Source organism: Notolepis coatsorum (genome assembly GCF_963971535.1).
Source record: "Notolepis coatsorum genome assembly, chromosome: 3".
NCBI classification, from domain to species: Eukaryota; Metazoa; Chordata; class Actinopteri; order Aulopiformes; family Paralepididae; genus Notolepis; species Notolepis coatsorum.
In genome coordinates, this window is record NC_140167.1 from 209802138 (window position 1) to 209819305 (window position 17168).

Here is a 17168-nt window from a genome sequence, read left to right on the forward strand (position 1 = left end):
AGGTATGCTAGAGTAGAAAACCCAGATTCACATAAGTATGTGGTGCCAAACTGAATCAACACATCTACAGCTTTTTTATTTATAAAAAAAATAGAATATATATATATATATATTTCTTTTTTACTTTTTTTTGGCGACTCAATAAAAACGGGTCCGCGACCCATTTTGGGTCGCGACCCAGAGCTTGGGAAACGCTGCTCTATGGGACTATAACCCTGCCTCATCATCGTCTGCCTCTCTCTCTAGGTGGATCTTGCAGGCAGTGAGAACGTCAGTCGCTCGGGTGATGTAGATGAGCGAGCTCGTGAGGCCGTGAACATCAACCAGTCTCTGCTGACATTGGGCAGAGTGATCAATGCCCTAGTGTTGAAGGAACGCCATGTCCCCTACAGGTACATTAGGCCCGGCTCCATGTGAAAGGAAGTTAGTCTCTAAGGAGTTATTTTTTTATTGATTGGTCTTTATTTATTTGGAACACAACAAATCACGGTAAAGACAAAATGTAGACATAAACAAATTAATTTGTCTTCATCCATAGAAAAACAAACGGATGAGTTTGAGAAGGGGCAGAAGGACACACAGCTTATCTAGGCCTGCCCCTTTCTTACAATGTCATAACATTTAAAGAAATTATAAATGAGGTTTAACCTCTTCCGCACGTGCAGTCCATGCCGGACCGCAAATGACATCACGTCATAAATCAAGCTCTCCAGACTGAAAAAGAAATACGATAATTATGTCAGACAAACGTCTTCAAGAATAAACATCATAACCATGTCACAACAGCAGTTATAATGTATATTTTCATCAATACGTTTGTTTACCAATAGGTTAAAGTGTTATTAGTGAGATTTTAGTTTAAAAAAACGTGTTGTCGTGGAAATCGGCCATTTTTAATTACCGGCCGTCTGTGAATGTAGTAATTTTGATATCCAGAGCTTTCAATGAACGTTGGAATTTTTTAAAACGACACTTCGCAAAGGCTTCTAGCTTTCTGCGAGCAAATTACTTCCTGATTATTATTTTTCTTATTACTTGGGATTATATACCACAAAACTGAACGTTATTGGCATATATTGGAGCGCAGTTATTTTTGCCGCTTTTCCACTGCATAGTACCTACTCGACTCGACTCTACTCTGCCTTTTCTGTTTTCCATTGATGAAATTTGCGTTTGGTACCTGGTACCGGGTTCTTTTTTAGTACCTGCTTCCTCGAGGTTCCAAGCACCCAAGAAGTGGTACCAAAAAAGTTACGTGAAACACTGCAGACCACTGATTGGTCAGAAGAGAGAAGCGTTGCACGTTGGAGCGTCCTGCACAAAAACAGAAACCTGCCATCTTTAAAAAAAAATATATATATATATATTTTTTTTTTACCTGCTAAATCAACTCTGCCTCTCTTTGTTAACTACAACAAACAATGCCGTTTGTTATTTAAGATGAGGTCCGACTCGGCACTGACAGATTTTTGTTCATTGTTCATTATAAAGCCTCAAATGACGGCTTACAATATTTCATGAAAGCAAAGTGTTTAGTTTGTCTAAGATTTAAAAAGGTTTAAACTTACTTGGCTGTGTAACAGCAGCCACCCAGGCAGCGCAGCTCCAGACTCATTATTAATTTAATTAATCCAATCCACTTTATTTATAGAGCACATTTAAAAACAACAAAGTTGACTAGTGCTGTACAAGTCCCACAACATAAAAAAAATGTAATATTTATTTTAAATTTTTTATCTCGAAGCTTCGAATTAAAATAGAATCTCAGCCCAGAAGCTTCGAATGCCAATTCTTTTTTGAAGGTCAGCCCTATACAGTAAATGTCATTATCTGTTCTTCATGCATGCCTGGTGATACTAAATCCAAATGTACATTTACATTTAGTCATTTAGCTGACGCTTTTATCCAAAGCGACTTACAAGTTCTGTACGACAAGACAGCAAGAAGGGTACAACTCAGTGGAGTAAAAATGTTCATCAAAGTGTTGCGTGTTACAGTGTAGTCCATTCCATAGCGCGCTACCCCACAAACTGAAATGCACATGCAATTAAGACTGGTCCGGACAATACGGAGGGTAAAGGGAAAGCACAGCACCGTTTAAATGTGTGCATTTCCATTGATTCGGTCCCAACACTCCACCAGAGCAGTCTGAGCACGTGCCGTACCCCCATCTCCCACTGGGTGACTTACTGTTGAATATATTGGGCCTCCAAGATATTGGCGATGGCCAAATTAAAGGACCTTGCAGTACTTTGCCTTCTGAAATGAGAATAGCAGGAGGACTTGATAAAACGCAACTCTATATTTGCAGGGAGTCCAAACTCACCCGCATCCTGCAGGACTCGCTTGGAGGGCAAACCAAGACCTGCATCATCGCCACAGTGTCCCCGTCTTCGGCCAACCTGGAGGTGCGTGTTTCATTCTTTTTGTTCATTTTCACATTTGGACATGTGGAAATGGTTTAAAGTAAGTTTTGTCTTTGTGGTGTGTCTGTGTCTCAGGCTGTACAGTAGGTGTGTCTGTGTTCAGGCTGTACAGTAGGTGTGTCTGTGTCTCAGGCTGTACAGTAGGTGTGTCTGTGTCTCAGGCTGTACAGTAGGTGTGTCTGTGTCTCAGGCTGTACAGTAGGTGTGTCTGTGTCTCAGGCTGTACAGTAGGTGTGTCTGTGTTCAGGCTGTACAGTAGGTGTGTCTGTGTCTCAGGCTGTACAGTAGGTGTGTCTGTGTCTCAGGCTGTACAGTAGGTGTGTCTGTGTTCAGGCTGTACAGTAGGTGTGTCTGTGTTCAGGCTGTACAGTAGGTGTGTCTGTGTTCAGGCTGTACAGTAGGTGTGTCTGTGTCTCAGGCTGTACAGTAGGTGTGTCTGTGTCTCAGGCTGTACAGTAGGTGTGTCTGTGTCTCAGGCTGTACAGTAGGTGTGTGTGTCTCAGGCTGTACAGTAGGTGTGTCTGTGTCTCAGGCTGTACAGTAGGTGTGTCTGTGTCTCAGGCTGTACAGTAGGTGTGTCTGTGTCTCAGGCTGTACAGTAGGTGTGTCTGTGTTCAGGCTGTACAGTAGGTGTGTCTGTGTCTCAGGCTGTACAGTAGGTGTGTCTGTGTCTCAGGCTGTACAGTAGGTGTGTCTGTGTCTCAGGCTGTACAGTAGGTGTGTCTGTGTCTCAGGCTGTACAGTAGGTGTGTCTGTGTCTCAGGCTGTACAGTAGGTGTGTCTGTTCAGGCTGTACAGTAGGTGTGTCTGTGCTCAGGCTGTACAGGTTTCATCTTGACATAAACATTATAAACTGACCCATGTTTCAATGTGTGCTAATGCAATAACTTGACAGGAAATACACTTGGGTCCAAACTGTTCCTTGGCAACAGAATTCCAGTGAAAGAACATTGAACAGTCTCTGCTATTAAAAAAAAACTGCCTTGCGCAGTTATTTTATTAATTATTTATTGTAGTATATATATTTTTTTTTAAGAAGAAAATGGGGGAAAAGTTGTCTCTTCCGTCCATCTGCAGGAAACTCTGAGCACGTTGAACTTTGCGTACAGAGCCAAGAACATCTTGAACAAGCCAGAGGTCAACCCGAAACTCACCAAGACTCACCTCATCAAGGTGTGTTCAACAACGCACACAGGTTTTTCTCCACGCGGTTCTGATGCCACACACTGAAATGGGGATAGGCATAACGGTTAATTGCATAGCTCTTACTTGACCCTTTCTCTACCACACTACAGAAGGTTAACTGTAGTGTGATAGTGATAACCCTTTGTCATGTGGCGGCAGTGAACGGGTTAACCCTTTGTCGTGTGGCGGCAGTGGAAGGGTTAACCGTCTGTATTGTCGCAGTGAAAGTTTATCCATTTGGTAGTGAAAGGGTTAAAGTATTCTGCCGATCTGCCCATTTCACGTTCTAATTATCTCTCAACGCGACGATACAAATCCATCTATGCATAATGTTAGTAGCAACACTAGTAGCATCATTAGTGGCAACACTTGACTGAAACTCATGTCTACAGTACAGACCCCGTCTTCAAAACCTGTGGTTGCATAGTAGTGTGAAGAGGTGGAGAGATTGTGAAGATGATTCTCTTTCTCTCGCTTCCAAAACAATGACCGACATGATGCTGGAGCCAAGCGAACACTATATATCACATCTGTGTTAGTTTCACTTTTGGCAAAGTTGTAAAGAGTCCGGCCTCCTGTTTGATTGGTTGACGGGAAGGTTGTTTGTTTTACACACCTCCACTGCACGCTTTTTGTTTTCTAAATCACCCCTGTGCTCGTGGCGTGCGCGTCTTCGTGTGTGTGATGGAAGAGCATGATCTTCTAGGAGGACATCTTTCTAGTATGCGCTATAGCGCCAATTGGACGTCAAACTATTAGATACCTTTTTAATAGGGATGCTCGATATTGGCTTTTTTACCTATACCGATATTGTCCAACTCTTAATTACCGATATCAACCGATACCGACCGATACCGATATATGCAGGGTTTCACCCCGCAAAAAACTGAATAATTTCAGGTAATTAACATTACATATCTCTTGTCGTGTAATTAACACAACATTATGCATACTTTAACAATTATGGAAATGTTGAAATTCCTGTCTAAATTATTTGGGTTTTTTTCATCCCATTGTTCAGATGTTATCAGTTTTAATCTCCCTTTTTGGAATATCAGTGACATGGTGTACTGCTCTGTACAGTCTGTAAGAGTGGTAACTTCCACATCTAACCACAAGCCCACTTGTCCCCTGCTTCTGTTACATGTTGAACTTTGGTCCCTAGGCATACACGGAGGAGATTGAGCGTCTGAAGAGGGACCTGGCTGCCACTGGGGCAAACTACGAGTATGGTCACCCGAATCGCTCATCGCTACTATATTGAGTACCGCAGATGAAGAACCATATTCCCTTTTTGGGTTTTCAGATGAACAATGTTTTCAAACATTTAGTTGTTAAGAACACAAGTGTTTTGTTTGTTCATTGTTGAAGACTAGAGAGGTTGAGTACTATCTTGTGATAAACCGTGATTTGGATTGATCTTTACAACTGCACAAAAATGTGCTGTACTAAAGAATTTAAAAACGGAGTTATATGGTTCTTAATTGTATTAAGATGGCAAAGTGAAGAGAAGAAAGTAATTTGTTAGCTGTTTGGAAGAAGAGAACGAGGTACAACCTATGCAGTGTGATCACAGCAGCTAAAAAGGAATACCCACTGCTAATTATTGCACATCGCATAACATACACTTTTCTTGTTGGAACTGTACATAGCCATTGTTATTTATATTTCATATAGTATAATATCTACATCCTGTTATCTGCACTGCGCACTTTTTTATAACTGTATATAGTCATCTTGCTGTTATTTTATTCTATGCTATTTAGATTTTAGTTTATTTATATTATATTTGATGCTGCTATGGTCGAGGAACCACAACGAAGTGAATTTCACTTTTTTTGCTGTATGGTACTGAATGACACGACGATAAAGGAATCTGAATTAGGTCTGTATACTTAGTATTTACTTATTTCTGTTCTGAATGGTACTCTAGGATAACCGATCTCTGCTGCCTGTTTTTCCGTGTCTCCCTGTAGTAATATGAGCGGTCAGCTCACCTCTCGGGAGGAGCAGATAAAGGAGTACACGGAGAGACTCTCTGTCCAGGAAGAGAAACTCAAGACAGTATGTTAACAGTGTTGTAGCCTCAGCAGATTTGAAACACTATCGCACTGTCTTACTTCCCTCATCAAACACTACTAGCCTAGTATCTGAGTTGTTTGAATGGTTTATAAAAGATGACTTAAGCCCAAAAGTAATCACCAAAACGAGGCACTTTTTGAGAAATGTTTAGAATACTACTAATGGCTAATTCTACTCGCCAGTTATTTGTCGTTTTAGAATTATATCCAAAACTGCAGATATTTTTTTTTGTCTGCAGATGCCATTGACTATATTCACACGGCAGCCGTTTTGTCAGGTTGGGTTCCTTTCCTCCCTGTTCCCACCTGAACCCAACCTGAACATAACATTGGAGCAAAATGGCCGCCTTGTTGTGAATGTGGTCAATGCAGGCCTACTGATGACCTGCCTCTTTTTCAGTCTCTTGTGGACATTAACATTAAACCAGACCAGTTTTCCATAGATCTGATGGTTATGCATGTCTGTCTCTCTTGTCCTCATCTCCCTATTGCTGTATTTCTCCTCTAGGTGATGGGGCTGTTTGGAGACAGTAAAGCCAAACTGGAGGCCAAACTGGATATGCAGCAACTGAGGTTAATGTATAATTATAAAACTGATAGTTCCCGGTCCTTGATTGTGATTGGCTGAGCCATGTTCGAAGCAGTTGTATAAACACACACGCCTATGACAACTGGCTGATCACTGTTCTAAATGAATGCGCTGACATAATATCCTGCCATGGTGTCTGAATGCTAATGTTATGCTAGCAGGCATTACAGTTGCTAGCGTTGCATAAGGTTTGCAAACTGAACATGATCTAACGGTATGTTTAACAAATAGCTTAGGTAGCTATCCAGCCGTACAGTTTGTCTGCAGCAGATTCTAGTAGCAAGAACACTGAGCTAGTCCATTCGTGTTTATTGTCATGTTAATGATTTTGGTTGAATGCTAGCATAATATTAGCTTTCTAGCTGATGAACTGCATTGCTTGGTGGAAGAATGATTATTTGTTATTAATACATTGTTGCATTTTTTGTTGTTGCCGTGTTTATTTTATGTAGTCGTTTAATAAAAACAATAAGGCCATGCCTAACAACGCCCCTTGGTTCTAAAATCACTGTAAACCATGGTCTCTTGTTGCTTAGTGCTTGTGTGTGTGTAGTCATTCCCAACAATGATGCACTTTCCAATTAAGGCTGTAAGGCGAAGTTTAAAGTGGGTGAATAAATTGGCTGTTGTTCTTTCATTTAGGCTAGAAGAGACCGGCCAAGATCTCCAGGAGACTAAGGTGAAGCTCACCCAGGAGGAGTTCATCAACAAAATGGTACATGTCTTGAAAAGAAAATGCTGGTATTAATGGTATTTTGTCTCGTCTAGTCTTGTCTACTGTAATTGTTTTCTGAGACAAAGTTGAAACTGGATTTTTTTAATCTTCTGTTCTCCGTCTTCTCTGTTTTCACTTTACAAGTTGCTCGGTACGGTCAACGCCAGCACCAGTGACGTATCTGAACTCCATGAAAAGCTGGACAGGAAGACTGAGGTGATGACTTGTCTCTTCTTCATTTCTTTTTTCTTTGAGTTTTGTATTTAATTTTTTTAAATTATACTCTTGTTCAGTATGATTTTTTTTTAATTGTCTTTTTCCCCCTCCTTTTTTCCGATTAGTCTCCCATCCCACTGTTAGTCGTTATGCCAATTCCCAACCCCCTTCCTGGTTGTTGCGCACCCCCCCCCTACTGTTGGTCCGAGAGGCCGGAGACTGTCACATGCTTTCCTCCGACGCATGTGCAGCCAGCCAGCAGCCAGCCTGGCAGCGCAGATTCTCACTGGGAGAGTGTAACGTGTGGAAGGTCACACTACCTCTCACCAGATCCTACCCTCGCTGTGCAGGCGCCCCGACCGAACTGTAGGGGTCGCTGTCCACAACGCCCAGGACCCACCCACGGCTTCCCTCCCCCTAACTCAGCCAAACAGTTAGTATAGCGATCAGCCCAAGCCAAGGCAATGCTGACTCTCCGGGAGTCGAGACCGCAGCCTCTTGCATTGGTGACGAGCACAATCTCCGCTACGCCACCTGACCGCCCTCTTGTTCAGTATGATGGTCTTGTTATATGTTAAGGTTATAATATAATAAACCATGATCAAGTCAAGAGTTTTTTATTTGTCACGGCATACAAGTATACAATGAAATGCGGGTGGTCTTGCCCGCAACGATGTGCATAATACAATAGTAATATATAATAGAATCCAATAGAACGACTGTGCGAATCCAATAGAACGACATTGTGCAATAAAACAAGTAAACAGAGTAGGGCATATCGGTATATATACATGAGTTATTTACAGAGCATGGTAGGACATGCTAGGTCCTGTGGTAGTGCAATACACTGTTAGCTACGGATCATGGACTCTTATAAGAATGGAACAATGAGAAAGTGATTTAAACTTCAGATTTTGAATCTTGCAGGTGGAGCAACACAACAGTCGGGCCCAGATTCACTTAACCCAGCGCGTGGAAGCGGAATTCAGCGCCATCCATCGCTACGTACAGCAGCACGGCACCAAGCACCACAGCATGCTCTGCAGCTTCTCGCAGGCCATGGGTAAGAGGACGGGGGGAGAAGAATCGGTAGCTTCTCACAGGCCATGGGTAAGAGGACGGGGGGAGAAGAATCAGTAGCTTCTCACAGGCCATGGGTAAGAGGATGGGGGAGAAGAATCGGTAGCTTCTCACAGGCCATGGGTAAGAGGACGGGGGGAGAAGAATCAGTAGCTTCTCACAGGCCATGGGTAAGAGGACGGGGGGAGAAGAATCTGTAGCTTCTCACAGGCCATGGGTAAGAGGACGGGGGGAGAAGAATCGGTAGCTTCTCACAGGCCATGGGTAAGAGGACGGGGGGAGAAGAATCTGTAGCTTCTCACAGGCCATGGGTAAGAGGACGGGGGGAGAAGAATCGGTAGCTTCTCACAGGCCATGGGTAAGAGGACGGGGGGAGAAGAATCGGTAGCTTCTCACAGGCCATGGGTAAGAGGACGGGGGGAGAAGAATCAGTAGCTTCTCACAGGCCATGGGTAAGAGGACGGGGGGAGAAGAATCGGTAGCTTCTCACAGGCCATGGGTAAGAGGACGGGGGGAGAAGAATCGGTAGCTTCTCACAGGCCATGGGTAAGAGGACGGGGGGAGAAGAATCAGTAGCTTCTCACAGGCCATGGGTAAGAGGACGGGGGGAGAATAATCAGTAGCTTCTCACAGGCCATGGGTAAGAGGATGGGGGAGAAGAATCGGTAGCTTCTCACAGGCCATGGGTAAGAGGCCGGGGGGAGAAGAATCGGTAGCTTCTCACAGGCCATGGGTAAGAGGATGGGGGAGAAGAATCGGTAGCTTCTCACAGGCCATGGGTAAGAGGACGGGGGAGAAGAATCAGTAGCTTCTCACAGGCCATGGGTAAGAGGACGGGGGGAGAAGAATCAGTAGCTTCTCACAGGCCATGGGTAAGAGGATGGGGGGGAGAAGAATCAGTAGCTTCTCACAGGCCATGGGTAAGAGGATGGGGGAGAAGAATCGGTAGCTTCTCACAGGCCATGTGTAAGATTTTATTTTATTGATGGATTAAAAACACACCAAGGATCCAAAGGATAACATGAGAGAGTAAAACCCTTATTTCCGTCATGGTCCCAGGGCTGTTAGGCCACAACAAAAACACGACAATAACACAAAACGCATACATTTAAAACATAAGACTAACCTATCACTAAAATTGTATACCCCACAATAACTAAAAACTGATTGGAAACCCATTCAAACTATAGGGGGCTATTCCTCTATTCTGTCCATGAGCCACTTCCTGACGCTTCCCTTGAAGCTGTGGAGGCTCAAGCTCTGCTTGATGGGGATAGGCAGATTGTTCCAATCCTGGGCTCCAGAGAAAGTAAGGGAGCACTGGCCCAGATTGGATCGGAAAGAAGCAGGCTTCAGGTTTGCTATGCTTGCTCTAGTTCTGTGGTTGTGGGATTCGTTGACCGGGGTGAAGTAGTTCTGAAGGTATCTAGGGGACCTTTGGTTTATAATAATGTGCACTATGTTCAGTCTGAGCTGGGTAACTCTGGCCTCCACAGGAAGCCAGTTTAGCTCCTGAAAGTGTCTCCTCCCTATGTGGGTGCGAGGGCCAAGACCCATTACCACCCTTACCAGCTTATTTTGGGAAACCTGAAGCTTCTTTTTTATGGTCACTGTCAGGCCCTCGAACCACGACACGCTACCATAGTCAAAGAGTACTAGGCTATTTGCTAGTAGCCTGAGGCTATCTCTGCCAAGGAGGTTGGCTTTCCTAGCTAGGTACCTGGTGCGAGCGTTGACTTTCCCCAGTACTTGGGAGGCCATAGCCTCCCCATCTAGGCTCCCGTCTATCATACAGCCTAGATACTTCGCTTTTTTTTGCTGTTTTAGGGTTACAGCTCCTAACTGGATGTTAAACTCCCGTGCTTTCCTGAGCTTGGGCTTGGAGCCTAATAGTACTGCCTCTGTCTTACCTAGGTGAAGAGAGAGCCTGTTGTCCGAAAGCCACCTGCTCACCCCTGCAAGTTCTTCACCTAGCATCTGTTCTAGTGTGTTCTGATCCTTGTGAGACTAGCAGGGCTGAGTCGTCTGCAAATAAAAACAAGTTACATGAGCATGCTGCTGACATGTCATTTATGTACAGTAAAAAAAGGAGAGGTCCTAGCACGGCTCCTTGTGGGACCCCACATACAATGGGCTTGGCCACTGACCTCAACCCGCTGCACCCTATCAGAAAGGTAGGAAGAGAACCATCTGACCACTGTCTCAGACATACCCAAGGCCTTAAGCTTGGAGAGCAGTAGGTCATGGTTCACTGTGTCGAAAGCCTTCTGTAGGTCTAGAAGAACTAGCCCACACAGCTTACCTGAATCTATCTCCCTCCTGATACTGTCTGTAAGATAAAGAAGACATGTTTCAGTAGAGTAGGACTTCCTAAAGCCGGATTGGAGGTCGTACAGGAGGTCATGGCTGCTTGCATATTCCTGGACTTGTTCATGGACTATCTTCTCTAGGACTTTGGATAACCCACTTAAAATTGAGACTGGTCTATAATTGCTGGGGTCAGATTTACTCCCTTTTTTATATATACGGATGACTTTGGCATTCTTGAAGTCGGTGGGTACCTTGCCTAGGTCCAGGTAGAGGTTAATAATATGGGTTACTGATGGAGCTATAACTGCGGCTGCATCCCTCAGAAACCTGGCACTGATGCCATCTACACCTGTGGCCTTCTTGATTTTGAGCTCACCCAGCATCGCAGCCACTTTGACTGCTGACACCTTGCTTAAGGAGAACGAGTTTGCCTTAACCCCTCGTTGGCTATAGTAGTTGGAAACAAAGTCATCACCAAACTGCTCTGTCTTGGGAGGTAGGTTAGAGACGAGCTTACTTGCTACCGTTGTAAAGAAGTTATTAAAGATTGTGGCTACATTCTTTTTATCAAACTCTATTCCCTTGTCGGTGGACAGGCCTATGTTGGACTCAGTAGTCCTTTGGTTGGCATCGCCCCCACAGCCTAGCTGCTTGAGGGTTTTCCACAGTTTAGTTGGGTCATTGCTGTTCTCCTTGATGGTTTCTGCAAAGTATTCTCTCTTAGCTATCCTGATCTTTTCCTGAGTCTGGTTCCTGAACTCAGGAACCAAAGTCAGCCTGATCGTGAGAACGGTTAAACTTGGCTAGGGCAGAGTCCCTCCGTTTGATACTATCACCTATGATGTGGTCAAACCATGGGTCTGATCGCTGCTTCACTCTGGTTTGTCTAAGGGGGGCTACAGAATTTATAACCTTCAAGAACAGATTTAAACGTGCCCCATGCTTGGTCTACCTCATTGGCCCTGAGAACTTGAGACCAGTTCACCTGCTCTAGCTGGGCCCTAAGAATGTCCCCTGAGTAATTCTTGAGGGATCTGGCAAAGATAGTTTTATGACCAGTTCTCTGCACCTTCCTCGAACAATAGATGAGATAGTGGTCACTGACCCCATACTCTATGACCCCACTCCTGGGGATGTTCACTTTGTCTGTAACTAGGATTAAATCAATAGTAGTCTTGGATACATCAGTTACCCGAGTGTGCTGAGATCAATTGCTTCAGACTGAACTGTTTACAGAAATTGGTATAAGCTTTGTGGGTTGGAACAGAGGGATTTGTGACATCGGTATTAAAATCGCCCATTAATATACATTCTTTCTCCTCTCCTCCCAAAGTTGACAATACAGCCTCAAGGCTCTCATAAAGAGTTCGAGACTGGGGGTCTGTAGCAAATTCCAAATAGAATTGGCTTGGTGTGTGGCTGGTAAATGTCAAAGAACAGGGATTCGATTTCATCAGTAGAGACCGATCTAAGCTCATAGTTAATGTCTGAGTGGATGTAAGCGCAGACTCCGCCGCCGTTTCTGTTTCGATCTCTTCTCACAAGTGAATAATTGTTTATACCAATTTCGGAGCTGTCAATGGAATTATCAAGCCATGTCTCCGAGCAGCAAAACAAACTAGGATTTGTCACGGTAACGAGAGAGCGGATTTCCTCCATTTTGCTGAGTAATGGGGGGGAGAAGAATTGGTAGCTTCTCACAGGCCATGGGTAAGAGGATGGGGGAGAATAATCAGTAGCTTCTCACAGGCCATGGGTAAGAGGATGGGGGAGAAGAATCGGTAGCTTAGCAGGAGGCTAGTTGTGTGAATTGTAGTTTTGAAAAGGTGGACCTAAATTCCATCCTCTATGCATCCGTATCCACCTCCTGTAGACCTGTGTGTATTTGGAAGTGATCAAATCCTCTGGAATAGCATTCTGTGTTTATCAAGTAAAGTGTAGCTGGATTCTCGAGTGGGAATGTTTGTTTATTTCACTATTTGATTTTGATTATTGGGGTCACTATTTTATTTCATCACAATTCGATAGATTAACTTTAGGCTTGTGTATTGGGCTTGTGTATTTCTGCTTGGCTAATCTTGGCAATATTTCTTTGATTTTGGTGAGGTATACATTTATACTTTTTCTGTTTCATATTCTTAAACTTGACTGATCTTTATCTATCCTATGTAGATGGTTTGCTGGCTGGGAACAGATCGGCCTTTAACGAGGTTCTGACGACAGTGGAGGCGTCGCTGAGTGGAGTCAAACAGCTGGTGGTGGAGGGCGTGGCTCAGCGCCAGGCGGAGCTCCAGCAGCAGGGGGCGCTCTGCCTCAACAACAAGGCCGGCCAGCTGCAGCTACTGGTGAGGAGGACCGGACGACCAATTGGAATCGCACACATTTACATAGTGCAGAAGTAAAACCGGTTGTCAGTCGATATGACAAGTTGATCTCAAATCCCGCCCCTTTCTTGAACCTCTAATCACGAGTTACTGTTGCTTTCCTTGAATTTCCTTAACTATTTTTTTTTCTTTATCCTTCTATTTGCAGAAGGAGCACAACAGAACTATGGAAGATGTTCTGTTGGCTCAGGTTCTTCCAGGTCTGTCTTCTGTTAAAGTGGTGCTGATTGACGCTTTGAAGGCCATGGTGGACACCACGCGGGCACTGGCGAACAAGGTGAAGTAGAGTTGGCCGCGTCACTTTTTATTGACTTGCACTGGGTGTGGAAATATCAGTTCTTATCAAACTAGTAGACACAAACCGTATCTTCAATGCCATTTCTTTGGTGGAAGGCTACCTGTTTGATAGTTGCTGGCTACAAATCACCTTTTCGAAAGGAGCAACGGTATTGGATTCGGTTGCCTCAACTTTGTCGCGTTCACTTGTGGGAATCCAGTGCAGATAACTTATTATTCCGGTTTTGCTGCATCTCTTCTCTTCTCAGATGGAGGAAATGAAGGGGATGAGTGGGGTATTTTACAGTTTGGCTCAGGACCTGGTTGTCCTGAGGGAGACCACCTCTGCGGGCTTCAGCTCACTGCAGGCGGATCAAGACCATCTGCAGGAGCAGATCAGATTAGCGCAGTTGAAAAGCCAGATGGTAAGAACCAGCAGATCAGACTAGCACAGGAGAAACACCAGGTGGGAAGAGGAACAGATCAGACTAGCACAGGAGAAACACGAGGTGGGAAGAGGAACAGTTCAGACTAGCACAGGAGAAACACCAGGTGGGAAGAGGAACGGATCAGACGAGCACAGGAGAAACAACCAGGTGGGAAGAGGAACAGATCAGACTAGCACAGGAGAAACAACCAGGTGGGAACAGGATCAGACTAGCACAGGAGAAACACCAGGTGGGAAGAGGAACAGATCAGACTAGCACAGGAGAAACAACCAGGTGGGAAGAGGAACAGATCAGACGAGCACAGGAGAAACAACCAGGTGGGAAGAGGAACAGATCAGACTAGCACAGGAGAAACACCAGGTGGGAAGAGGAACAGGTCAGACTAGCACAGGAGAAACACCAGGTGGGAAGAGGAACAGGTCAGACTAGCACAGGAGAAACAACCAGGTGGGAAGAGGAACAGATCAGACTAGCACAGGAGAAACAACCAGGTGGGAAGAGGAACAGGTCAGACTAGCACAGGAGAAACAACCAGGTGGGAAGAGGAACAGATCAGACGAGCACAGGAGAAACAATCGGGTGGGAAGGGGAACAGGTCAGACTAGCACAGGAGAAACAACCAGGTGGGAAGAGGAACAGATCAGACTAGCACAGGAGAAACAACCAGGTGGGAAGAGGAACAGATCAGACTAGCACAGGAGAAACACCAGGTGGGAAGAGGAACAGATCAGACTAGCACAGGAGAAACACCAGGTGGGAAGAGGAACAGATCAGACTAGCACAGGAGAAACACCAGGTGGGAAGAGGAACAGGTCAGACTAGCACAGGAGAAACACCAGGTGGGAAGAGGAACAGATCAGACTAGCACAGGAGAAACACCAGGTGGGAAGAGGAACAGATCAGACGAGCACAGGAGAAACAACCAGGTGGGAAGAGGAACAGATCAGACGAGCACAGGAGAAACAACCAGGTGGGAAGAGGAACAGATCAGACTAGCACAGGAGAAACACCAGGTGGGAAGAGGAACAGATCAGACTAGCACAGGAGAAACAACCAGGTGGGAAGAGGAACAGATCAGACTAGCACAGGAGAAACAACCAGGTGGGAAGAGGAACAGGTCAGACTAGCACAGGAGAAACAACCAGGTGGGAAGAGGAACAGGTCAGACGAGCACAGGAGAAACAACCAGGTGGGAAGAGGAACAGATCAGACTAGCACAGGAGAAACACCAGGTGGGAAGAGGAACAGGTCAGACTAGCACAGGAGAAACACCAGGTGGGAAGAGGAACAGATCAGACTAGCACAGGAGAAACAACCAGGTGGGAAGAGGAACAGATCAGACTAGCACAGGAGAAACACCAGGTGGGAAGAGGAACAGGTCAGACTAGCACAGGAGAAACACCAGGTGGGAAGAGGAACAGATCAGACTAGCACAGGAGAAACACCAGGTGGGAAGAGGAACAGGTCAGACTAGCACAGGAGAAACACCAGGTGGGAAGAGGAACAGGTCAGACTAGCACAGGAGAAACAACCAGGTGGGAAGGGGAACAGGTCAGACTAGCACAGGAGAAACACCAGGTGGGAAGAGGAACAGATCAGACGAGCACAGGAGAAACAACCAGGTGGGAAGGGGAACAGGTCAGACTAGCACAGGAGAAACACCAGGTGGGAAGAGGAACAGATCAGACTAGCACTAGATCCTGATCAATCTGGCCAGTATCACGTCTTCGTTTGTTTGGCTCTCCATCCAATTCCCCTGCGTTGTGTCATTTTAATGGTCCTGACGTCTCTCCGACACTGGCTGATAAGATCCTTATCTCTCCCAGTTAGTACAATCCGCAAACCATAATAATTCTCCACCTCCGTAAGAATTCGACACTCCGACAAACGTGAAATACCTTACAAGGAAAAGCATGGTTTTATTGCTATAAACAGAAACCTCAGCTCAGATGTTAACGGATTGTATTGTCCTTGAAGAGTCTATTCTAATCTTTCGGTGTGTTCGTCTATCGTCCTTTTGTTATTCAGTCCAATAGTGTTCAGGCCTGGTCTTTAGCCTAACCCTCCTCGCGTTAGCCGAAGCTAATGATGATGTGGCATTCCCCCCCCCCCCCCCCCCCCTCTCTGTGATGAGAGGAGAGTGTCTTCTGTGTGATCTCAGTCCTACTCGCTCTTGGTCAGATTCTAGTCTGCCCTACACCCGGAAACACCGTTCAACTTATAGATGTTCGTCGTCGCAACGGCGGCCCCGCCTTCTGGTTGTCATGCGACGTGTTGTCATGACCACTGCGTTAATAACCTTTACACACATTTCACGTTTCATTAAGATGAACCTCTCTCCCTCCTGCTCTGGGCCTACACTCCACTCGCTATCAGTGTTCTTACAAGGAATGCAAAACATTCGGCTGGCTGCTAAACATTCTGCTGGCTACTGCCTCTGAACCGCTTCTTCTATCACCGTCTTCCATGCACATTTCGATCACCGTTTTAGCTGTGATCATCTCCCCCCAATCTATACATCACATACATTGAAAAAGCACCCCAAATCCTTCACACAGGAGAAACAACCAGGTGGGAAGAGGAACAGATCAGACTAGCGCAGTTGAAACACCAGGTGGGAAGAGGAACGGGTCAGACTAGCACAGGAGAAACACCAGGTGGGAAGAGGAACAGATCAGACTAGCATTAAGTGCTCCTTTTGTTTGAGACTGAACAGGAAAACATTTGTTTGAGTAGTCCCTTACCTGAATCTTGCAGTTGCAATTGAATGTGTGGCTGCACTGTCGATATGCTGTACCTTTTTTAGTTTGGGGTCTTTTTGGCTGCAGCAGTTTGCGCACTTTGCGCAGTGTGTCTCATCCATATGAATGTATAATAAACCCTCGTTATTTGTGGTGTGGTTTTCCTGTCCCTCCAGGGCGTGAATGGCGTGAATGATGTCCTCAATGTGCTCCAGAGTCGGCTCGGCCTGCTATCTGTGGACAACGACACTGGCTACGCTGGTCTGCAGTCAGTTTATGAAGCCATGAGAGAACCTGTAGAGAGCATGAAGCAGAATATCTCTACGTGAGTAGAGAACATTCTCTCTTTCTCTTATTCTCTTCTCTGATGTCTTGGTATAGTGGGCAGGTTGTTAGGAAGTGTAACTCGGTTTCCACCTCGTCTTGTGTGCAGTGGGTGCACACAGTCCGTCTTCTCTTGGCAGCCAGGTCTGCCTATGGCGGCCTTTCTCGATGGCTGTGCTCGCTGAGTCTGTACCTAGTAGGGGTGTAACGGTACACGTATTCGTACCAAACTGTTTTGGTACAGGATCTTCCGTTCAGTACCCGCTGTGTACCAAACTTTTTTTTGCGTGGGAACTGAATTCAAAACTCCCAAGTTCACCCCCAAAATATAACTAGTGCAAAGGGTCGGATGTTGTTAATTCAGCCCATGCACACCACTGAGTGATTACCTG

At 45.3% G+C, this 17168-nt stretch overlaps 1 protein-coding gene across 1 annotated transcript in view; it reads left to right on the forward strand.

The window, feature by feature from the left end:
- Positions 1–17168, forward strand: part of LOC311226152 (kinesin-like protein KIF11-B) — a gene marked incomplete at both ends in the record, with an annotated part of 39668 nt that overhangs the window by 13632 nt on the left and 8868 nt on the right. Inside the window, 13 exons of the mRNA XM_084311525.1 lie at positions 247–392; positions 2312–2408; positions 3504–3599; positions 4777–4838; positions 5588–5675; positions 6201–6265; positions 6924–6996; positions 7141–7212; positions 8140–8275; positions 12775–12947; positions 13135–13263; positions 13532–13687; positions 16629–16777. Of these exons, the coding sequence (XP_084167651.1) occupies positions 247–392; positions 2312–2408; positions 3504–3599; positions 4777–4838; positions 5588–5675; positions 6201–6265; positions 6924–6996; positions 7141–7212; positions 8140–8275; positions 12775–12947; positions 13135–13263; positions 13532–13687; positions 16629–16777 (1442 nt within the window). The remainder of the gene's footprint in view (positions 1–246; positions 393–2311; positions 2409–3503; positions 3600–4776; positions 4839–5587; positions 5676–6200; positions 6266–6923; positions 6997–7140; positions 7213–8139; positions 8276–12774; positions 12948–13134; positions 13264–13531; positions 13688–16628; positions 16778–17168) is intronic.